Here is a 24,945-nt window from a genome sequence, read left to right on the forward strand (position 1 = left end):
CTTCCTTCCTTCATACTTTCTTATCAAGGGTTAAAACAAAATACATGAACAATGTAAGTATGCATTTTGTGTACATATATTTCGCATCCAAAGGAGCTCAGGTGCTCAAGAATACCACAGACATGAATAAAATATGTTGTAATCTTCCTTCCTTGCAACAAACAGATATATTAGCCTGCTGGGTAAAAGGTAGACTAGAAGTAACTTGTCAGTTTTTAATAAAGTCTTCCTCTCTTGCAGAGCCAAATGTACATTCTCCCTGAAAACTCTGGCGATGATGACATCTTCCCATTTGGTCTCCATAGCATCCATTTCTGAAAATCCCCAGAAGGGTTCTTGGTCAGGGCGATCCAGCTCCTACAGAAAGTTGGCAATCTGGTCAGCCAAAGGAAGCTTCTCCATTTCCTGAAACTGACTCTGTCCGTGGTGCTGAACCATTCTGCAGAGACACTCCGGGACGGCGCTGTCAGCTGTGCTGAAAAAAATCTTCCCTGACGCTGCTCAATCAGATCTGTGTATCTGTTATTTACTCACGTCCTCAAAGAGCTGCAAGCTTTCTCCATCTTAATTCAACTCTACCGCAGAGCAGAGTTGCGCCGGCGTGATGGGAGGAGATCGTAGGCAAGGAGAAAAAACTAATAGCAACATCGCTCACCTGAGACCTATGATGCTCCCATGAGTTTTGGAAGTGCTCTGCTCCTTACAGCATATACACATATTTTTAAAAAGTACCATTCTTTTGTCTTTGTTCTTACACAAGGGTTCTGTGCTATTTCCACCCTTCTGTTAAAAGCCAGAAGATTTGACAGCAATAAGGCTTTCAACGTCGGGAATTTACATTGTTTTTCAGTGGACTGACTTCCAGGACAAGGTCTCATCGGCACCCGCCCAAATACCATGGCACTGCGTGCGCCCTTTGCCACCGGAACCTCCCCTTCCAATGAGACTTTCTGATTGTGTCTACCAACTCTCCTATTTAAAAAAAAACCGTGGGTTGCATGCAGCTATTCTGTTGTATTCTGTTCTCACTCTGCCTCCCCTCTCTCACTCGCACTCTTGCTGGAGACACATCTATGACATTATGCTGAGAAGAAAAATCCCACAACTACCTTAAGGGGTTAAGACAATATGCGCAACTCTCGCCTTTTGTAGCGATCACTATTTAAATCTGGCAAGAGCCCGACACCAGTCTTTGCAAGAATGGAGTCGGTAAAACAAAGGATTTTAACCCCAGGAAAAGAGGGGCTAAAGAATTTTGCTGGAAAATCCCTCGGCCAGATCTACAGGTAAGAAAAAGCAAACCCATATTTTCCTGGGGCTCAGCATGAAAAAAATCTGCAGGGCTATTTCCGTAAACCCTGGTTGCTTAGAGAGATTGTAATGTAATATGATCAGAAAGTCTTTTTTTCTTGCTCATTGCTGGATCAGGGCTACTCTGGAAACCTGCTTATTTATTCAGGAATGTTGCGCTAAATGAACCTGTCTGCTTTGTGTATGTGTGTGTGATTTTTGTTTGGTACCTGCAGATTCTCACCCTTTCCTCCCCAGGATTTATCCTTTTTACAATTGAAAATGACCAGTACAGGTTCAAAGAACCTTTCTTTTGGTGCTTATAGTGACACTAAATTTGATGCAGGCAAATGAATTTTAAAAATAGAAGCCTTTAAAATTAATCAAGAAATTCCAAAGAGTAATGGCAAAAAATGTTGTTTGTTTGTTTTTTTTATATCTTAGCTTCAAAACCACTGTAGTGAATCTCCCAGTGGAATCATCCTTCTGTAAAGAAGGAAGAGGAATCAAAATATATCAATAATTGATAGCTGAGGCAGTTCTTCTCTCTCAACCTGAAACAATGTATATGTATTTTTCATCATTTGACCTCTCCTAGAAGTCTATTTCTTGCATGGAAGAGGTCACAGTACTTACAAGAAAAAACATAATAGTAACCAGCAAAATGACTTTGAAAGTACTGGAAATTATTTAAAATATTTTTATCCTCCTTGTAGTTGTTGTACTAAATTATGCTGTAAATTTCACAATCTGAAATCCTTCCAAGGTATTGTATGAATACACTTTTTCTTGATAATATGAGCAAAATCAAGAAGAGAGGGCAGAAACAAAAAAAGATAAACGATTCAAAGAGAGCACTAATATTCACATTTAAGAAACTGAAACCTTTGGAAAAGTATAGAAAATGTAAAGAAAATGACCAATGCACCTCCCAATTTTCCAAATCTCTTTGGCTCTGGTGGGCTTCGTGCAGGCTAGATCATGCACCTATGCGGCAGCAGATACCGCAAGGGCCCTGCAGTCCCCCAGCTGCCCTGGAAAGAGCTGGTCCTTCCCAGCCCAACTGTCATCAGGTGGGGAGTTCAGGTGCAGAGTTCAACTTTGCAAGAGGAGTACATGCAGCCAATGTATAAAAACAAATCGAATCTCATTAGTTAAAATTTTCTCCTTTAGAATATATTCCCTATGTTCTCCAGTTGAGACTGGACTTTAGGAATAAGGATTAACAGAGTCGCAAATATGTTAGTGACCTATTATTCCCAGGTGTTATTCTGTAGAATTTGAAAGTCTGACTTTTTTTTTTTCCTGGTAGCTTCAAATTGCTTGACAGCCATCTCCCAAGCTATGCATTCTTGGAATTGATCTTAGAATTTCATTTTCTTTACATGCGTGTGGGAAGACAACTGTGTCTGGATATATCATTTAAAATGCTACAAATAAAAATTAATTATATGTAAAGTTGAAATATCTGCAGATTGTAAACGGAGAGGCTTTTGTTTAAATATTGAAAATATCCATCTCAAGGGTCAACGGTGATGTTATCCTTCACACGCCTCATCTTTTTTTTTTTTAAAGAAATTTCACAAATATACTGTGGACTAAAACAATGCTATCAGCTTTTAGTAAAAGCTTTCTATCACTCCGCTTTCCCCTACCCCCTTCCCCCAAGGATGAACGCCTAAAAGGAACTGAATCGGACGGGTGAAATCTTGTGAAATGCTATGCAAATTTAAAAACATAAAACAAAAACTAAATATGATACTTTCTACCTTGGTATGGAACCTCTTACCGAGTTTATTTGGGGTCGCGTTTGTAACCTGGGAGTCGCATTTTAAGTCTTTGGAAATGGGCCGGTGGCATTTTTCAGTGTTTGTAACCGAGATAGTAATGACGCAAGATTGTGAATAATTAATTATTCATGTTCTGGCAGTAGGAAGCTTAGGTGTCGGCCATATGTTGCGGAGGCCTTTGTTTCAAAGTCGAGTGTCAGAGGGAAAAAAGTAAGATGTGCAATGGGAGGGTGAACGTGAATGGGCACCCTGGGGCTGGAGGACGGGGCCGCGGAGTGCTCGAATCTTTCAGAGAGAGCGCTCACAGACCTGCTCCGCGTGGGCACCGGACAGCAGAGGCCTCAGTCCCCGGGGATCCTGGGCTTAGCTGGGGGGCGGGACCGCTGCGTCCTCATCCCAGAAAGCTTTAATTTGCCCGGGAAGGAAGGGATAGGGAGGGTGTGGGGCCAGGGCTGGGCAGGCCGGCCCCTGAGCGGCTGGCAGGAGTGGGGGGGGGGGGGTGCTGGATAAAACACCCTGTCACCGGGGTGAATGAAGCACTGCGGCGAAGAAAGGTCTACACGGCCGCTCACAAGGCGCCTATGGGGTAACCCACGTAAACTGCAGACCCGGCAAGAAAGTTAGGCCCAAGCGGCCTGTGTGTATGAATGAAGGTGCTGCAGTCTGCATCCCGAGGGAATGGGGACTGGATGCCAGAGGCCGGAGGTGTTAAAGTTGAAGAGACGCCGTTGTGGGGAGGGTACTGACAGGGGCTGGAGAGCCGGGAAGGTGCTGAAGCCTCGGGTCTGTCCAGTACCCTCACCCCGGAGGCTGGGGGAGCTGGTCAGCGCCCTTCCCCTCAGCCCTAATGGGCCCTGGGAATTGGGAACTGGTGGGCGTCTGGGGTGCCTAACCCGAGGCGTCCTCGCTTCCCCCCTTCCCCCGCTCTGCCGTGTAGGGTGCTGGAGAAAAAGCAAGAAGCCGGGGAGACCATCGAGCTGACGGAGGATGGGAAGCCCCTGGAGGTGCCTGAGAAAAAGGCGCCGCTGTGCGACTGCACGTGCTTCGGCCTGCCCCGCCGCTACATCATCGCCATCATGAGCGGCCTAGGCTTCTGCATCTCGTTCGGCATCCGCTGCAACCTGGGCGTGGCCATCGTGGACATGGTCAACAACAGTACCATCCACCGAGGGGGCAAGGTCATCAAGGAGGTGGGCAACAGCCGGCCGAGTGGTCGCGCAAAGCCGCATCCCCTTCACGAGTGCGGTTCCCTCTCTTCCCCTGCCGAGTGAGGAAGGCCTGGAAGCTCCCTCAGCCCCCTTCTAGTACTACCCTTCAGAATGCACCCGTCCAGCATCCTCACCAGCCGGCTTATTTCTCCTGAATCAAGTCGCTTCTGCTCTCTGGGCCTTCCTTTTCTCGCCCGCAAAGTGGAAAATAGAGTGTATCTCACTGGGTTTTTGAGAAACAGGAAACCGGGGCTTAATAACGCTGCTAAATCGAAATCGAAACGTTTTTCTTTTACTCAGAGGAATAGGGCATTATATTAGTTATAATTTCCCGCAGAATTCCTCCATTTCCCGCCAAACATTCTCAGTAATGAAAATGAAACAAAATCGAAAACCAAATCAAATCAACGGTATGCACCTGGGCAGTTCCCTCCTAGGGGCCTTTTGGAGCCGTCGACCTGGCTGGCCAGGAGAGGGGCTGCAGCGCAGGCACATCTTGGGGTCTTGGGAATCCAGTCCTATAATCTTACAATGGGCGTGTTGGGTAACCCCTAGGAAGAGAAGGGTCAGTTTCAAGGTCACAGAAACCCTTGGGTCCGTATTTCTTGTTTAGGGATCTGAGTGACCAGAAACCAGGCAGAGTGAGGATTGGGAGGATTAATTCTGCATTCGCTTTGGGTGAGAAGCGGTGAGCGCTGACCAGCCCTGGACACTCTGGGAGACCCTGCGCCTGGTTTCACAATTTTATTCAAAGGGATAAAAGGGGGCCACTCGGGCGGAATAAGCGCTCCTTCCCCTTTCCGCCGCAGGTATTTCCTCCTGGTTTACGTTAAGGTTCACCTGGTGCAGGCGACCGGGCTGCCGAGGGCGGAGTTAGGCCCCGACCTTCGGACACACCCCTCTCGGCCTCTTAAGACCACCTCTGAGCAACACCTCCCTTTCCATTGACTCCCCAAATTTGACCCACGCCCATCCCCGTTTGCTGGGACCATCCTCCTTCCTAACCCCTCCGACCTCTTCGGACCTTCCACCCCAAGCTCCCCAACTTCCTTCTCCAGAATTTCACGGTTTGAGTTCGGTTCTCCAAGCGATTCCATTAGTCTCCGCACTGGCTGGCTTCGGCTAAATGCACCCAGGCGGGTGTTCTCTACCCCCTCGGCAGCTAACGGAATCTCTTACCGGGAGTCGGAGTTCCCCAAACTGGAGCCTTGAAGATTCCTCATTCACCTAGGCGATCCGACCCGCCTAACAGTGTTCCGAGAGCAAAGCCAGAGCTCCCAGCTTTGCTCTTAATCACAACACATTTCAAATGAGCACGATTTTTTTTTTTTTAGTTAAAAGAGGCATTGCCTGTCTATAAAAAGGTATTGATTCTGTTTTGTCATGGAACGGAAATTAAGACCTCCCTTCCCCCAAGCTCAAAATGCAGGGAGTAACTGGGGACTGAGCGCTCTTCGGCTGGAGAGCTACTGAAAGTGAATCTCAACCCAGGCACTGACCAGACTCTCTCCCTCCACCTCGGTTTTTAAATTTTATTTTATTTGCTTATTAAATTTTTTTTGTCCTACTCCCATAGAAAGCCAAATTCAACTGGGACCCAGAAACCGTGGGGATGATCCACGGTTCCTTCTTCTGGGGCTACATCATCACCCAGATCCCGGGCGGCTACATCGCGTCTCGGCTGGCAGCCAACAGGTAACGTGCGGGGCAGGCCCGGGCTCGGGGGCGTGGAGCGTGTGCCCTCAGGAGGGGCAGCGGAGACTGTGGGCAGGAACGACAGCCCCGCGAGGGTTGGGAACTCCTGGGCAGGTCTCCTAATTCCCTGGTGCCCCCTCCTGTAACAGAAATTGCTGGTGCCTCCTTCCAGAATAAGGCGCCGGAAAAGATCTAGGCTTTCCTCGGCGGGCGCACGTTGTTGTTTCCTCTCCGCCGCGTCTGCATAGGCCCTTAACAAAATAGTCGACGTGCATGAAGGCCTGGAAGGAGCTGAGGCCAGGCGGTGAGCAGGCCGTGCTGGGACTGTGAGGCCGGGTGCACAGAAGGGTGGGGGCCTCACGTGCAGCGCTCTCCCCTGCGCGCCCCGCGGGTGCCTCGGCTTCCTGCGGCACTGACCTCCCGGCTGGGCAAGTCGAAAGCCCTGAAGGAGAGCCCGCCCAGATGGTGCTCTGGGTCTAGAAGGACTTGTTTCTATGGAGGCAGGCGGGATTTTACTCGCCGTGGGTGTGATTCCACCTGTTAATGAGCTCCGCTGAGTAGGGGCGGGGCGGAGAAGGCGCTCAGCTGCGTCCTGCGGCCTCCTGCGGCGCTGCGGTGGTGGCTGCGAGCCGAGGTCTTAGGGTCAGCCCTCCGGAGTTTTCCAAGCCCCACCTGCAGAGGCACAGGGACTGTAGGGCCGTAAGAATTAATGGGGCGGGGGTGACAAAGGGCACAGCCATCCGAGGGGAGGGCGAGAGACAGCTTCATTTGCTTTACTGTGTGCGTTATAATAAATAAAAATCAGTGCTCCTTAAATCTGAATTGTTAATCTGGTCAAGAACAAATGCACTCGCCCTTCTAGCTACTGCTGCTTAGAGACCCCAAATGGAGACTTTGGGTCTTCCTTCAGACCTTGTACCTATGCCTTCACCTCCTCCCTTCCCCCAAAAGGTGGCAAGAGATCTAGAACTGGGCACCTCTCTAATCTGATCTCTTGTCTGCTTTTGTAAACGGACCCCTCTTCATCTCAGTAATTTCCCGGGCACTTCCAGCGGCTTTTGTCGTCTACGGTCCCATTCCCAGAGGCGTCTTCCTACCCAAGATTTCCCGGTTGTCGCCAAGGTCTAGGAAGTCATTCCTGGAAATTTATTTCAGGCTTAATGGTTCCAGAGAGAAGATTTGGACGGTCCTTCAAAATGTCAAGAGGAGAGTGCAATATGTTAAAAATAGTGCTGTTTTAGTGCTCTTAGGCCCATCAAGAGACAAATATTCTTTTTAAAAAGGAATTAGTTTAAAATGAAAAGCATTAACTGTATAGAGAACTCAATTTTTTATAAATGGGATAAATCAAAGAATAAGCTATATTAGGCAAAAAACAACAATAAAACCTAAAGGAATTATTACTTTAAATCTCACTGGTAATGAACTTGTTACATTTTTGGCTTTCATATTCATAATGCATAGTGTTCTGACTCTGTTTTTTTTTTTAATAAAGTATTTGCTGAAACAAAATAAACTTTCCTGGAAAGATACTCCAAACACACTATAGGAAATATTTTCACTTCAGGGATACATATCTAACAAATCACTGAAACCCAAAAATGTTACAGAAAACTCAATGAAATGTAAAGTGAATACCTAATGGTTGTGCCTGTGAGTTTTTCTCAGAGTCCAAAGCTTCAGCTTGCCAAATGTTACAATGCTAACATTTTCCTGCCAAGAAAAAAACACCAGGGATGCCCCAGCTTTCCTGGTTATAAAACTGAAGGTCAGTAAACAGGTTTTCCTGGTTCAAAAAAAAAAAAAAAAAAGCAAGCTCATTGCTGTCATTTGTGTCATGTTCAGCAAAGAAAAGACTGGTGTTGACTCTGGTTCTAATTTATTTGGTACATTTTCCTGAAGGAAAAATTCCCAAATTTAGATTTTTTTATCTGTATTCACCTTACTTTTAAATGAGTATCTAAAAGAGAGAAACTTAATATTTTTACATGCAATGTTTTCTGTTCTGTAAGACTGAGAAAACTAAGTTAAAACTCATTGTAAAATACATGAACAGATCAAAGATTATAGATTATCTTCTTTATTACATTTTAGGATTTTGACATCTTTGCTACATATTAAAAATATAATAAAACATTACAAATGTTTTAGCCAGTTAAGCCTCCCCAGGAAAACATTCCCTTTTCCAACTGAAAAAAGTAAATGGTGATGGGATTAAGCAAAGAAAAGAAACTCAGACGCAGACACCAGGATGGTAATTACAAGAGGGAAAGGGGGCAGGTGGAGGTAGAAGAAGGTGAAGGGGGAAAAACTGGTAATGGAAGGAAGCTAGGCTTTGGGTGGTGAACACACAATGCGATATATAGATGATGTATCATGGAATTGTATATCTGAAACTTATATCACTATATTAACCAATGTCACCACAATAAATTCTATAAAAAGTACTATATACTAAATAAAATGTATATTAAAAATAAAGGATAATAATCGTAAATAACTTAATCACCAGAAACACGTATTATTAATATGTTGGTGAATGTCTGATTAGCCCTATATATGATGTATAAAATTTTATCTTAAAAGGCCTTTTAAAAAACACACACAAGCCCTGGCTGGCATAGTTCAGTGGATTGAGCTTGGGCTGCGAACCAGTGTTGCAGGTTCGATTCTCAGCCAGGGTACATGCCTGGGTTGCAGGCCATGACCCCCAACAACCGCACATTGATGTTTCTCTCTCTCTCTCTTTCTCCCTCTCTTCCCTCCCTAAAAATAAATAAATAAAATATCTTAAAAAAAAAACAAAAAAACCCACACACAAAATCTCAGAGGGATTTTTAGAATTGGTTTGACAGATACATGCTTTTGTATTACATAACCCCTTTCAAAATAGTAAAAACAACACAGCAAGACCAGTTTTCCACCTACAAGTATTGTATGCCCATTCAAATAAGCTTCTCCCTGTAGGTCATTTAATAATAGAACAAAATTTCCCTGGGGTGAGAAATTGGAGACAGATTCCTTTCCCTCTAGGTGGAAAGAAACTCACTTTGGAAAGTGTTTGCCGTCACTGCTAAGGGCAGAACTGGAGTAGAGGGACTGAGGTGTGCAGAGACACCTCCTCAAGAGAGAAGGGCTCCTGGTTACCCTGCCAGGCAAATTTCTCAATGAAAAACAACCAGCACTGCTATCTGGCACCTCCATTTTATAAGTGAAGCCAAAACAGCCTCACGCTTGGGCAGAATACAGGTTCTTGGTTCTTTGGTTCTTTGTCTGGTCAAGTTCTAAGTATTCTTGCTTTCCTGTTTGTGGAGAGCAGGAAATGAGGGAGCACTGGGGAGAAAAATCTCAGTTGCCCAAGTTGGCTCTTGCATCATTTTTTCCTTTGTCTCTCCTTAAAGGGCTATTGCACATCCTGGGAGGGAGCATTTAGTCATCTCCATGGAGGGCGTTGGGGTGGGGAACCAAAGAAAGACTCCTCACAAGATCTGTAATGTTTCCAGATGGGAACATATGTAATGTAGTGATTAAAAGGTGTTAGAGACAATTAATTTTGTCTTTAAACAGCACAGGGCATGGAGCCTACATCAGTCTAGATATTTACAAGTATGGAATGGCTAAGGACTATTTTTACCTTCTATTGAGAGAATGAGAAGGAACCTTGCTGGGCAAATATTTAATGTGAAAAACAATGGAATTTTTGCAGTGGGCATAATCAAAGAGGGTCAGAATTACCAAAGGAAGTTTGGCTAACATTATGTTTTTAATGGGTGATATTATATCCAGGAAGACTATCCTTGCTTCTTTAGTCTAGGTGGCAATATTACTTAACCCCTATTTAAAAATTTTCCCTAATCTGTTCCTGTTCTCCTGATTTCCCAACCCTGCTATAGTTTTTTTACAGAGCACTTATTGCCACAGGCTATACTGATACTTTACTTATTTTTTCTTTAATGTTTATCTTTCTCCTATAAAATGTAAGCTCCATGACAAAACATGCAGTTTTGCACATGTTGTTTTTAATGCTCTATACCTAGCATCTCAGAGAGTGCTTGGCCCATGATAGATTCTAGCTGAATAAATAAAATAGACATCACAACAAAGCATCAGTGGCTTTGAAAAACAAAAGACAGTTTTGCATATTGGTTAAGATATAGGTTCTGAAGCAAACTGTATGGGTCCAGACTCCTGAATGTGCTATTTAATAACTAAAGACATTGAACACTATTTAACCTCTCTGAGCCTCCCTTTATATTTCTGTAAAAGGGAACTAACCAAAATACCTACCTGATATGGTTGTTATGACAGCTAAACCAGAGAGCACGTGTAAACTTTTTTACAAGTGCCTTTGACCATTCATTATTAATGAAATCTTAGGTTCAGAAAAAGACATTAAAATACCTTATGCACATTCTGCATTACCTGTCTTTAAATTTACTTTAAGTATTAGTAATACAAAGGGTTATTTTTATTATGATAAAAATGCTTCTTTTCACATGTCAGATTTCTGTCTTTAAAATTATTTTCTCATACACATCATTAATAATATTGTTCACTGGAAATGTCATGTCTCATTGGAAGACTTTTAAAGAGTTGCCTTAAAAAATACTTCCAGCCAATACTATTGAGAGTGCATGACATGTTTGAATTCTAACCAGGCATTATACATCCACTTAGATGGAGGTTAGACTGCTCTGTTGAAAGTTACTGAGTTACTGTTTATCTCCCCTCCCCCATCCTTCATTTAAAGAAGGTTCAGTTCCTAGTGCAAATTTTGTCCTCTCAGATATCTCTGGGGTTTCTAGCTTGACTCTTGCTAAAGAAAAATAGTTCTTTATTTGAATAAGAGACTGAGGATTGCATGTGTCTGTGATGTAGCGTGAACTCCCCGTGACAGAAAGAGCCCATAGTAGAGCTGGACAGGCTCATCTAATCCAATCCTCTCCTTTTATAGGCCAGCAAAGGGACTAGAGAATCAGGGAGGTGATGACTTGCCCAAGGTCACAAAATAATTGAGACTAAAACTCAGGTGTCCCATAGTACATGACCACAGGCTACATCTATTTGAAATTTAACATCTCTGCCTGGTATTATGTGCTTCATTGCAAAGTTCTCATTCAGCAGCAAGCTGAGCCATCTGCTCTCTGAATCAGTGCCCACAATCTATCATGCCCCAAACCTTGGACAGAAATCCATGAATTAGACAGAGAAGCCTTTAGTAGGCCCAAGGGATGCTTAGATTTTTTTTTTTTTTGTGGCAGGAGAAACATACTGTATTTTTGTGTGTTCACTGGCTCCCAAACTATTTGGCCACAACATGAGTGATTCTGCTCTCTCTGCAAAATGCAACATCCAAACTTGATAATGACTTAAACAAATAGTGTGGTTATCTGTAGAGGGAAACCCAGCCCCTTTGGCAGTTTGAGCTCCTAGAAGATTGCAGAGGTTTGAGCTTGGCTGGGGGGTAGTTTTGACCTTTTCTCTGCAAAGAAGAAGGGTTCTTCCTTGGGATTTTGAATGATTCAATTCAATCCATACTACTAATATAAAAGAGTAATTAATGCACAAAAATGAACAGATTCAAATCCATGGATTTTTTTTATCTTCACCTGAGAAGATTTTTTTCCCATTGCTTGAGAGAGAGAGAAAGAGAGAGAGAGGCAGATAGAGAGAGACACATCAGTGTGAGAGAGAAACATCAATTGGTTGTGGCTGCCCTCTTCTACATGCCCCCACCGGGGAGCAAACCCAAAATCTGGTATGTGCCTTGAACAGGAATCAAACCTGTGACCTTTTGGTCTATTGGACTATGCTCCAACTAACTGAGCCACACCAGCCAGTGCTCAAATGGATGGATTTTAAAACTTTACTGATGTGCATTTGCACATATAAAAATGAAATTTGAAGCCCTGGCTGGCGTAGCTCAGTGGATTGAGCGCGGGCTGCGAACCAAAGTGTCACAGGTTCTGTTCCCAGTCAGGGTACATGCCTGGGTTGCAGGCCATGACCCCCAGCAACCGCACATTGATGTTTCTCTTTCTCTCTCTTTCTCCCTCCCTTCCCTCTCTAAAAATAAATAAATAAAATCTAAAAAAAAATAAAAGAATGAAATTTGATATGCTTTTGGTAAATATTCTGGCTAACTTAATTATGAAAAATCCTCTGGTGAGAATGATTTTCAGGAAGAGGGAAACAAAGATATTTTAAACACAGTACCTTCATATTTTAAGCCCAGAAAGAAATGATTTTTCTGGAGCTATTCTGTCTTTTTCCTTCATAGAAATAAAACAATAAAGATGTGCTTTATTTATTAGAATAAGCATGTGTTGGAAATCTTAAGTCTTATCACCAAATAGGCACACAAATACACTCTCTCTACTTATGTATGTATCTATGATCTATGATCTATGATCTATCTATCTATCCTATCTATCTATCTATCTATCTTTTGTCATCTATTTTTCCCTCTCTACTTACCTGTCTACTGCAACATTCATTGCAAGCTAGGATTCCTTAACCTTTCCAGTGACAAACATTTGCAAATTTCTTTTGTGTGAAAAAATAATTCAGACTACAAACATAAAGTCTGCTGCAAGGGACCACTATTCTCATTTGATGAAAAAACAGTCAATAGTCTTCTAGTCTTTCTGGGGCCAGAGGTGACTATTTCCATCTCACTCATCTTGCCACATATCAAGCATCTAGCTTCCTTTCCACTGTGGGCCCTATGGGTTAGGTATCTAGGGCAATGCAGAAAAGGCCTTCCTTTTTCTGACAAAAGAAAATACCCTTTCCACAAGATGAATAGATGTTTGAGAGGGGGAGGGGTCCCTAAGGGCTTGCACGTGGTTTGCTGACAGGGGCTTCTCTCACCCTCACTAGCTCTGACTCCCCCTGAGGGGGTGGGGGTATGATCTGGAGGGAGGAGAGAGTCAGGTGGGCAGCTGGTGGAATGACTCTCCCCCTGCCATATGCTGCTGTTGGAGCTGTCTAATTTCTCTGTCGTGAGTGATGAAGTCATTCGTACAACTTAATGATGTACCAAGGGACCTGGAAGGCTGGCTCGTGCTCCTGTGTTCCTTATTTAATATGGGTGTAGGGCGTCCGATGTGACAAAGGGAGGTGCCTGGGCACTGATTTGATTAGAGTAAATAGATTAAACAGCCCGAATCTCTCTATTCCTGCAGACCCTCTAGGAGAGGATTAGTGCCACACCTGGGGTGAGGAACACTGGTTCCTTGTTGAGTGACAAGCCGCAGCCCAAATGGAGATTGATGGATTGATTCATGGAAAATGGATAAAATCTGTAGGAGTGACAAGTCACCAGTGTTTCTGTCACCTCTTCAGGGGAAATCCATGCTGGCTGGGCTTGATACGTGAGGGTGTTTGTGGCTATGGGTCACAGAAAAAGGACGTGACTGGGAATTTCACGGCGAATTCTCTCTGATCTGCACCAAATGTTAATGACCAGGCAGCAGCACGGGGCACAGGCTTTCAACTACAGCGTTTGTTTTCCAACCCTTTCTGTCTGGGTGACCCTATCTGCCTCTCGATTTTGGCGCTCTGTTTAGGAACACGGAGCCTCTTACAGCACACTTCCACACACACACACATTTCTTCCCTCTCCTTTATCCTTCAGCATGGAATGATGGCATTTTCTTTCATATAATCACTTTGAAAACTCAGATATATGTATGTGTGTGTGACAAGCAGAAAAAAACACATAGAAATTAGGTTTAACTTGAAACTAAGCAAATCGAAATCATTTTAGGGTGTCATTTGCTGCAGAGGAAATCATGAGGAAACAACAATTTTAAGTGGCTTTCAAGTGGTTTATCATTATGAAAAGCAATCTTAATCAGCCAGTGGCCCTTATGTTACTGTTTTACCTTTCTTCCTCATAGTGACTCTTTAAGGCAGGTATTCTTACAACTGTTTTATTGATGAGAGAACTGAGCACGGAGTAGCAGAGTTATTTTCCCAAAGACCACTAGCTGGTAAGAGGGAACACTGGGCTCTAAGCCTCTGTGTGTCTGATTTCAAAGGATGTGCTTCTTTACTAAACAGATTTCCCCTATTGAATAGCTTTACTGTGCATGTTATTTAAAAAAAACATTTTACAGTCTCTTTTTAAAAAATTACTATATTACTTAAAGCTAGGGTAGGTCCATAGGAAAGAGCTATGGAATAATTTAAAATTGTATTTATTTGCATGATTTTGCTTTTTAGACAAGTCGTTTGATAAGAGGATAAACTTGCGAAACCTATTGTGGTAGATAGTGTTTTCAGGGCAGCAGTGCTGGGAAACGTAACTATGTGTCCTAGTTGAGACCAATGCTAGGGATAATAAAAGTCACAAGAATATTAAATGTGTCATAGTATATAATCTATTTTCATCTGTCTCTTGAGATATCAAAAATATATTCAATGCTCAGTTTGTTTGTTTTTGTAATATCAGGCCAAACAAAGATCGTGACTGTCAAACATAATGCAATATGCATGACTACATTAAGTATTGATAAATGCTGAGATTCTTTAAGAGGAGAATATATTACCTCTAAAGTACTGTGACCTAATTTGATTTTGAAAGCAGTGTTGCAGAGACGGTGGTCTCAGAGGGTGACCAGGATGCTGTGATGAACTGAAAGTGCAATGGCGGTTGGTTTCAGGAGATTCTATAGTATTGTTTGGAAGATGTAAGGTGAGGCCAGATTGGGTCATGTACTCGAACTCAGCAACTATCTCAAGTGAGGATTTATCCACAGGGGTACTCAGAGTTCTAGCCATGGCTGCCATCCTACAGTTATTCTGAGAGTCACTCATAGAATATGAGCTTCCTAGGATAGTTAGGATACCAAGAATGGCCATGTGTCCCCATTAAAAGCTCAAGAACAAATAAATGGTCAAGTGATTGAGAAAGATACCAGGATAAAGCAGGTTCAAAGAAGAAATATCTGTTATCACATGTGCAGGCCCCAGGAAAGGAAGTTATGATTGCCCTCTGTTTGAAGTCTTTATACAAAAGTGTAAGAACATACTATATATATAAAGCCTTCTGCTAGCATCATGGGATTTGAAGAAGTGAAATAGAGATGTGGACTATATTCTCCAAGAGATTCAAATAACTTAGGAGTGGAGAAACACATGAGATCTTAGGTTAAGTCTTATAAAAGTGCTCTACCCTGCTTTGGGAATATCTGAAAGGAGATTAGCTGCAGAGTGTGTGTTTGTGTGTGTGCGTGTGCAAGGAAAGCATTGGGGTACAAGTGAAGGTATAATTCATTTAGAAAAGACAGGTATAATTCATTTAGAAAAGGCTATCAATTACTTTTTAAAAATTTGTTTCCTGTATCATATTTTAGCTCTACTATTGAGAAAAGGTTAAGCTGCTAATGCATGTTGACTAATTCTGTGTGCCTTCAAAATGAGAGGTAGAATTCCCACTCTATGTCCTCATGGACCATAAGCTGCTAGAATTTCAGGATGATATGGAGCAACTCTGAAACCATTGTCACAGAAATAGCATTATTTAATCAGGTCAAAAACACTCTGGAAAAAAGGGACAAAGGATAATAATTTTCTGAAAACTATTCAATGTTAAAGTTCCAGGTAATGACAGCTGATACTTATAAGCCATTTACTGTGAACCAGACACTGTCCCCTTTCATAATTAATTCACTCAGTCTTTATTATATTCCTTGAAATCTGAAAACATATCTTCATTTTACAGATGTAGAAGTAGCTCAGTTGGTTAAATGTTGTCCAGATAGGCCAAAGTTGTGAGTTCGATCCCTGGTCAGGACACATAAAAGAATCAACCAATAAATGCATAGATAAGTGTAGCAACAAATCAATGCTCCCCCCTTTCTCTCCCAAATCAGTAAATAAAAATTAAAAGAAAACAAGGCAGCTGCTTAGTCAGTTTGGTCAATGAGGATAGTTCAAAACCAGATCAGTAAAATTCACTTTGAATCTTGATCAAATGACCTAATCACGATTTGTGTTTTGTCGGGGAAATCATCCCTTTTTGTAGGTGATTTCATTACATTCTTGCTACTCCCATCTGTAAAAAAAGGTAATCCCCTTATTTCAGCTCTGTCTAGCTCTGTTCATTCTAAGCCTGCCTTTGCCCCAGATCTGTCCCTTTTATGATGTTTAGGGGGAATACCTATCATCGGGATGTTAAATCAATGATTCTCAGATCAGGAAAAGTAAATCAGTATCACCTGGGAACTTGTTTGAAATGCAAATTCCCAGTCCCTTCACAAACCTTCAGACTCAGATGCTCGGGCGCCCAGCCATCTGTGTTTGAGCTAGCCCCTACGGTGATTCTCACGTGCGATAAAGCCTGCATATCACTGCGCGAAACTATTTTATATTCCGGAACTTCTTGTCCACACTCGAATCTACTTTTTCTTCCACTTCTTTTTTGAATTCTAAACCTTGTTCATAAAAGACAAAAAAAACTCTCTAAATGAGCTTCTGTTTAACTACTTCTTTCAAAACAGGAGTTGTGGGGTAGAGTCCTCCTGTTACTCCCGATTTCTGTCACCATCCATCTTTCAATGAATATTTTGTCTTGCAAAGTTTTTGTTATTGTATCTGCTGCTGCAGGCACTGTTAATGCTAGTATTAGTTCTGCTGCCATTAATATGCAGTCCAGTTTAACAGTTAAGTATCGAGGTACTACAACCAGACCAAGTAAACATAAACCATAGTTCTCCACCTGGTATCTATGTGACCTTTAAAAGTTATTTAAACTCAATGGGACTAGGTCATTCAATCTGTGAAGGATAGTGTTGTAGTTTCTACTATTGGTGCTGTTGGTTTAAAATGAGAATACAGGACAGTGACTAGTACACATTAACAATTCAAAAATGATTGGCTATATTTATTTTTACTTGACTGACTCCTTTATGGATTTATTTTTATGTGTCAGGCACCAGACAAACATTTTAAGTGCATTATTTCATTTAGCTTCACAGCAATCATACAACATATAATACATTAATATTATCCCTGTACAAATCCTAACATCCCTTACGTGCTTAGGATGTGCCGGATATTCTGGGTGCTTTACTTGTAGTAACTCATGGTTTCTCTTAATATCCCTCTTTTGTTGAGTAATAAAGCATAAATAGTAAAATAAACTGCTCAAGTAATAAGTGACAGGAGTGAACTTTGAACTCAGGTAGCCTGACCTTAGAAATCATGCTCTTGACCATGACACAGCACTGCCCTTTTTATAGAGAAGTATCAGAAGCCAAGAAGGTTAGTAACTTTCCAGTCACATCATTACTAAGTAACAAAACTAGGGTCTTACAACAATTTCTGTACAATATTTATGTCACCCACTTTTTTCTCTACCACCATTAATGACTTTGGCCCCTTGTTCCTCTGCAAGACATCACCTTGCCTGAACTTATGAATTCTGACCACCTACTAGCTCTTTGACTTCAGATCCCTCTCTCCTTAATTCTGGTAACCTTCACACTTACTTCACTTTATATTCACTTCATATTCACTTTAGGGGCATAATTTTCTGTTATCCTGTATGACCCTGAACCCTGTTATTTCCTAGATGTCATGGACTTAATGGACTTTGCTCTTCCCCTAATTAGCCTACCAACATTTCCTCAAACCTCCCTCACCCCATCCTTGTCCATCATCTCACTCTTGATGTTCTCACTTCTGCACACCTGCACCACCATGTCTAGCCATTTTCAAGACTGCCCTAGTTTTTGGTATATAATGTAATCCTTCCCATTTTTTGAAACTTTGCTGACCTAGTTCCTCTTTCTGGAATTTCTCCCTACTTTTTGTATTTATCTTCCAAGGCCCAGCTTGCTTCCTAATTACTCCAGTTGGAATGGATTTCCTCCTTTGCTTTCCGTTTGTTCTTCTGTTACAGCCTTTGGTATAAGTTGTCCCTTGGTTACTTATCTCTCTCATTCCACCAGGGTCCATCCTTATCTTTTTCTGAGTTCCTAGTAGCACAGATTTTCATGTCGGAAAGCCCTGGATTCCAATCTCAGTTCTACTGCTTGCTTTTTTTCTTGCACAGTATTTCTATCTGCATCTTCATATTTGCAAAATGAGAGAAAAGTGTAACTCAAGAGTTGCACGAATTAAATGAACTGATGTATAGTTAATGTATAGAGAAAGTATAGTACGTATGTAAATGTTAGCTCCCTTCTCCTTGTCAGCACAATACCCTGCTCTAAATATAGTCTCCCAAGGATTTGGAGTGTGAATGCATACATGAATATTGAATGAAGTGGCTGCTTCACTTGGGCTGTGTGTAGTACAGCAAGAAAAAATGTAAGGGCTTCCCATACTGAGCAAGAATTTTGATAACCAGAATTTTAATTACTTGGATATTGATTTGTATACCAGGTATATAAAATTTAAAAAGAAGTCGAGGTTCTGAAAAGTTTGATGGATTTTATTCTTATAATTAGAAAAGTCACATCATTATTATGATGTTATGGCCACTAATAATAAAAATTGACTAAAGGAATCAAGGAACTTAAAAGTAGGAAACATTTAGAAATGTTACAATATTACATAATTTGAAACACTATTCAGGGCAAGAGTGGAAAGTAAACATTTAAAGTGATCTATTAACATTTTATTTTAGGAATAGTAGGATGATTTCAAGTAGCTTTGTAGAAATTGTTACTTAAATTTACAATTAGAATCTTCAAATACATTATTAATGCCATAGTATGCTCATCATCAGATATAAATCCTCGTGACAAAACCCACGGCTTTGGAATCAGATTAGATTTAAAACAGGACTCCTCTAGTTAGAATTGGTTAACAACTTGTGTATACGATTTCACTTACTTCAGGCTTAGTTTCTTCACCTGTAAAATGGGTATATTAATATCACCAATGTCCCTGGACTGTTAGGTAGTTGTGGACTTTGTGACACGTGAAGTGTCAGAATGGTGTATATCAAGTTGAATAGCACTCATTAAATTTAGACCTGACCATAGTGGGCACTCAACAAATAGTCCAGAAATGATTTAGCTCCACTGGTGGGTGATTTTGTTTCCCAGAGGACATTTTGCAATTGCTGGGGACAGTTTTTATTGTCACAGCTTGATGTGGGGGTATGCTACTGGCATCTAGTGCATACAGGCCAGGGGTGCTGCATAACATCATAAAACGCATGGACTGCGCCGCACAAGAAAGAATCATCCAGTTCAAGACAGGGGTGTGGAGGTTGAGAAAACAAGCTAAGGAATGGGTAAAATTCATCCCTCTGGGACACTTAGAGATAGCAATATGTTAAACCCTTCAAAAGGGATAAAGTGATGTTTAGAAGGTATATTCATAGAAAATGAACTTCATGCTTCATACCTTCAAAGTAATTATTAGAAAATAAAACACACAAGTTAGATAAGGCTGGATAAAACTCTTCTTTTAAAAAAATTTTACATAGAATTATCACCTGGAATGCTTATTAAAATCCAGATTTCTAGGCTTCATTCCAAGTACATTGTGATTTGAAAAGTTTAGCATCAGGAATCTGCATATTTAATAAGCACTCCAGGGAATTCTGATGCAGCTGGTTTGCAGATGACAGTTGGGAAGAATTCTTCCAAAGGGCTGAAGAGAGCAGATGCATAACTCATATAAATACTTTCAAAAATCCTGTAGCATTATGTAGCTTGGTTCTCTTTATCCTTAAAGCCTAAAGCAGTCTCATTATTATCAATAATGATACATAAAATGGGATGGATCTACAGGAAGACAGTTATGCAAGTCTGCCAGTATCCAGACAGCCTGCTCATAGGACCAGACCTCCTGTGTCTGAGAGCCCTTCCCACCTTTGCTCTTTCTGTTGCACAGGCACTACATTCAAACTCCCAGAACAGTGGAAAGGTATGTTTACCTCATACTTTGGCCTTCGGGAATATGCACTATTTACCACCAGGTCTAGGAAACAGGCCCCATATGCTCCCTCCTATTACCTGTCAGCCCTAAGAGAAACCTCCACAGTGTTCTAGGAAATGCACACAAAAAACATTTGGATTTTAGGCTTAAGAGAGGTGAACATTCTTTCCATTTAAAAGTAACAATTGAGAAATAAAATACATTTTAAACCAATTTTTATAATGACTTTGGATTATTTTTTTTTATAAAGACAGATTTTGAAATTTTTGCATTTATTTTTTGAAAAATCAACATTTGGCAGAACTTTAATGTCACTATGTGTGTGGCATTTTCGTAGGCATAATTATTTCTAAAAATAGAAAGTTTCTATTTTGTATCAAACAGTTAGAAAATAAATTGTGCTTTGACACAAACACAAAGATACCTATTCAGCAAACAGCACAGAGGGAACATGGAGCAGAACATTCACCTTCTGAGTCACCATTTACCTCAGTGGAGAGAAACTTCTGAGGAAGGGGCTATTAGGCTGCATCAAGTAAACAAGAGTATTTGACCCAGCCTATGATTCATAGAAAAAGAGCTGATCCACTTCAAGCTTTCATAATGCCATTTCTCAGATTTCAGTAGCAGGTGAATAATGAGCCCGGCTCCCTTTCAGAAACTCAAGGCCTTCACACCTACATTTAAACATACCCCTGGAAGAACTGGAGCTTCTATGAGGTAACCACTTTTGACTGAGTTAAAAGACTCAATGTTTCTGGAGAAAAAACAGCCTCTTCAATAAATGGTGTTGGGAGATCTGGACAGGTACATGCAAAAAAAAAAAAAAAAGGGAAAGAAAGAAAAAAAAATAAGATCACCAAATTACACCATATACCAAAAATAAACTCAACATGGATAAAAGGCTTAAATATAAACTGTGACACCATAAAAGTTCTAGAGGAGAACATAGGCAGGAAAATTTCAGATATTCCACTCAGGAATATTTTCACCAATATGTCCTCTAGAACAAGGGACATAAAGGAAAGAATGAACAAATGGGACTTCATCAAATTAAAAAGCTTCTGCACAGTTAAAGAAAACATCAGCAAAATAAAAAGGGAACCAACCATATGAGAAAATGTATTTGCAAATGATACCTTGGACAAAGGTTTGATCTCCAAAACATATAAAGAACTGCCATAACTCCAGAGCAGAAAGACAAACAATTCAATTAAAAAAATGGGTAAAGGACCTGAACAGACTTCTCCAAGGAGGACATGCAGAGGGCCCAGAGACATATGAAAGGATGCTCAGCATCACTAGTCATCAGAGATGTGCAAACTAAAACCACAATGAGATACCACTTCACACCAGCCAGAATAGCCATCATAACCAAATCAACCAACCAAATGTTGTGGAGGGTGTGGAGAAAAGGGAACCTTAGTGCACTGTTGGTAGGAATGCAGACTGGTGCAGCCACTGTGGAAAACAGTATGGAATTTCCTCAGAAAACTAAGATGGAACTGCCTTTTGATCCAACGATTCCACTGCTGGGATTATACCTTAAGAATCCTGAATCTCCAATTCAAAAGAACCTATGCACCCCAATGTTCATAGCAGGACAATTTACAATAGCCAAGTGCTGGAAGCAGCCCAAGTGCCCATCAATAATTGAGTGAATCAAAAAACTTGTACATTTACACAATGGAATAATACACAGCAAAAAGAAAGAAGGAAATCATACCTTTCACAGCAGCATGGATGGAACTAGAGAGTATTATGCTAAGTGAAATTATCTAGTAAGTGAAAGACAAATATCATATGATCTCACCTAGGAGTGGAACCAAATCAACAAAACAAATGAGCAAACAAGAACCAAGAACCAGAGACATGGAAATAAAGAACAAATGGACTGTGACCAGAGGGGAATGGGGAGGAGGATAATGGGGTAAAGAATTGAAAGGATCAAATCAAGGAACATGTACAAAGGACCCAATGGACAAGGAAAACAGGTGGGGACTGTCTTTGGGAGCAGGGTGGATGAGGCAGGGGAGAGCAATGGGGCAAAAATGGGGACAACTGTAACTGAACAATAAAATAGGTAGGTAAGTAAATAAATAAATAACTCAATGTTTGACTTGAGAAAACCTGTACAGGGCACACAGCTAAGCTCACTAGAGTCAATATGTCCCAAAACTTCCATGCAAGAGAATATTTCTAAAGTTACCCAATTATGGGGGTGTTTTTCTTAGTATGAGCATTATAAAATAATTCTTAAATGATGAAATGTATTTTTTACTTGCAGATTTATAGAAATGGTAACATCATATTTTTGCAAATTTTTCTCTGGAATCATTATTTATTTGTAAGAAACTAGTGGTGATGGCACCTAGTGATGTGATACAATCTCCCCACCTACCCACACAGAAAAAGAAAAAAAAACCCTGAGACTGGTATAGTAACAGTTATTTCGATTACAAAAGCATGTGCTATGGGAATCTGATCATGAGATTTCTTGGGGCATTTAAAGTATGATTTCATTCATAAAACTTTTATGAATGTTCTGATTGAAGGAAGTTGAATGTATTTGTATAATGTGGGGTACAATTCCATTCAAGCATTTATTATTTTTTCAACAACTGTTCAGTGAATATCTTCTATGTGCCTGGCACATAGTATTGGGGATATAGAGTGTATCTGAAAACAAGCTCTCACCCTTAAGAAACTTGCATTGTAGACTGAAATGTAGCCCAAAAATGTATGCAATGATTCATTACATATTTGCAATTTGTAATTACATCTATGAAGAAAATAAATATAAATAAGTATAATCAAATTTACTAAATTCTTCTTCTATTTCTTCTATTTCTAGTATTTGAAGATAGTCCACAAATCCATTTCCAATGGCTGTTGCCAATCAAGTTCAAAATGTATTTTATTCTTTTAGAAAAAAACATTCTAGTTTTAAATTGCTTGTGTTGAACTTATCCTGAGAAATTTAGATCTATTAATTCCTTTTGTTTTTCAGGGTTTTTGGAGCTGCCATACTTCTTACCTCTACCCTGAATATGCTAATCCCATCAGCAGCCAGAGTGCATTATGGATGTGTCATCTTTGTTAGGATATTGCAGGGACTTGTTGAGGTATGGAACTGCAGAATGACAGCATCTTAAGGTTGCCATGTTATTAAGAACCAGCAGAAAGTCTTTGACTTGATCTATAAATAAGTTGTTTTAATTTGGTTGTGTCTATACCATGTTAAAGAATTGGAAAAATTAGGCAATCAGATATTTTATCTTCAAATGATGCTAAACTACTACTTTTTTTCTCTAGAATTGAATGGTATTCAGGGAATGCTTAGTGACTATTTGACTTAAAAAAAAGAATAGGTACTTTTGTTACTGTATTGTGATAAAAATTTTTGAGTTTACCCTTTGTTGGTGATAACCCTGAATTAACATCTTTTGGGAATTTTACACCAGGTCTCCATTGGAATCATAGAATCATTCCAATATAATCACTGGAATGAATCATAGAATCATATAGAATCATTATTTGAGTTTTCACTAATGTATTTCATTGGATATATTCTTTGGGTATCTAACACTAGTGACTGACTTTTCCTCTACCAGCCTACTGCCTTTGAAAGAATAGCATTAAAAACTTGAGACTGGCCTACCAGTTGCCCCTTCTTTTTATGAAGTATGGTGAGAATAAATAAATCAGATAAAGTATTAAGACACTGAAAACAATTTCCTCTTTCCAAACAGAAGGAAAAATTGATGAGGTGAAAATAACAAAAAAAAAAGATAATGACAGTTGCTCCTTGGTATTTGAAAGGATATTGGTTCCAGAACCCAGCACCCCCCCCAACTTTGGATGCAAAAATCCATGGATGTTCAAGGCCCTCATCTAAAATAGTGCAGTGTTTGCGTATAACTTATGTACATCATCCCATACACTTTATACCATCTCTGGGTTAATTATACTGCCTACTACAATGTAAATAGTTGTTATACTCTATTGTTTAGGGAATAAAAACAAGAAAAATGGGTCTGCACATTTTCAGTACAGACACAACCATGGTAGAGTCAACTACAATAGTACATGTCAGCAGCAAAGGTAACGTTTTTTCCCTAATATTTTTCACCTGAGGTCAGTTGCATCTGCAGATGCAGATTGTGGCTGCAGAGGGCTGACTGTATTTTAAGGGCCTTGAGTTCTAGACACTTCCTTGAGAAGTGTGATTTTCAAGGACCTAAGCTTTACCTTCCTTTGCATGGATTCCTTATATTTGGGAGTCACTGAGTGTTATGTCTCACAAAAAAAGTATTCTAAACTTCTCAAACTCTTCAGAACTTCCAATAAACTGGGTAACATAGAATCTTTTATTTTGCATTGATCAGAAGAATATTGAGGTAGTAATAATGCTTGAAGGGTGGGGAGTCTTTGAGCAGGTCACTGAAAAGAGGCCATGTCTTACCCAGTCTGGGTTGAAAGTTTTAGAATGGAATTTCAGGGAACTGGCAAATTCCTATGAATAGCATCTTTCTTTTGTGCTCATTCTAAGGAGACAGCATCAGAAAGGGAATGTGCTTATTTTCCATTGACCTTGGATCTGAAATGGTGACATATGTCTTCCCTCATCACAGGGTGTCACCTACCCAGCATGTCATGGGATATGGAGCAAATGGGCCCCTCCTCTGGAGAGGAGTAGATTGGCAACCACCTCCTTTTGTGGTAAGTGTTGTGTGCTGGTGTAGTTATGTTGGGTGAAAGTTTAGAAACAACTTGAATAAGAATTGAAAATTGGTAAAGCTCACCTGTAAAACCATTGGGGCAGCATGTCTGTCTGTGTGTGGGTGTATTCATGAGGAAAGGTTTCCTGACCACTATTTCAATTTATGCAATTCTTATTGGTCTCCTTAAATCCTCTGTTTCTGTTAGTACTTTATATTTTTCTATTTCATCCATTTTATCTAGGTTTTCAAAATACTTACCAATGATTTTTATTATAGTTTAAAAAATTTACTTTTTATTATAGTTTATTTTTAAGCCATTTTGTGTCTTGTGTA

At 40.6% G+C, this 24,945-nt stretch overlaps 1 protein-coding gene across 1 annotated transcript in view; it reads left to right on the top strand.

The window, feature by feature from the left end:
* Positions 1-605: 605 nt before the first annotated feature.
* The window catches only part of SLC17A6 (solute carrier family 17 member 6), a 39,271-nt gene continuing 14,931 nt past the window's right edge, over positions 606-24,945 (top strand). The window contains exons 1-5 of the mRNA XM_045825396.1: positions 606-1,286; positions 4,018-4,270; positions 5,865-5,983; positions 22,899-23,013; positions 24,523-24,610. Coding sequence (XP_045681352.1) covers positions 1,201-1,286; positions 4,018-4,270; positions 5,865-5,983; positions 22,899-23,013; positions 24,523-24,610 — 661 coding nt within the window. The 5' untranslated portion in view covers positions 606-1,200. The remainder of the gene's footprint in view (positions 1,287-4,017; positions 4,271-5,864; positions 5,984-22,898; positions 23,014-24,522; positions 24,611-24,945) is intronic.

This window comes from Phyllostomus hastatus, unplaced genomic scaffold (genome assembly GCF_019186645.2).
Source record: "Phyllostomus hastatus isolate PE091 unplaced genomic scaffold, TTU_PhHast_1.1 phas_scaffold_585, whole genome shotgun sequence".
NCBI lineage: Eukaryota > Metazoa > Chordata > Mammalia > Chiroptera > Phyllostomidae > Phyllostomus > Phyllostomus hastatus.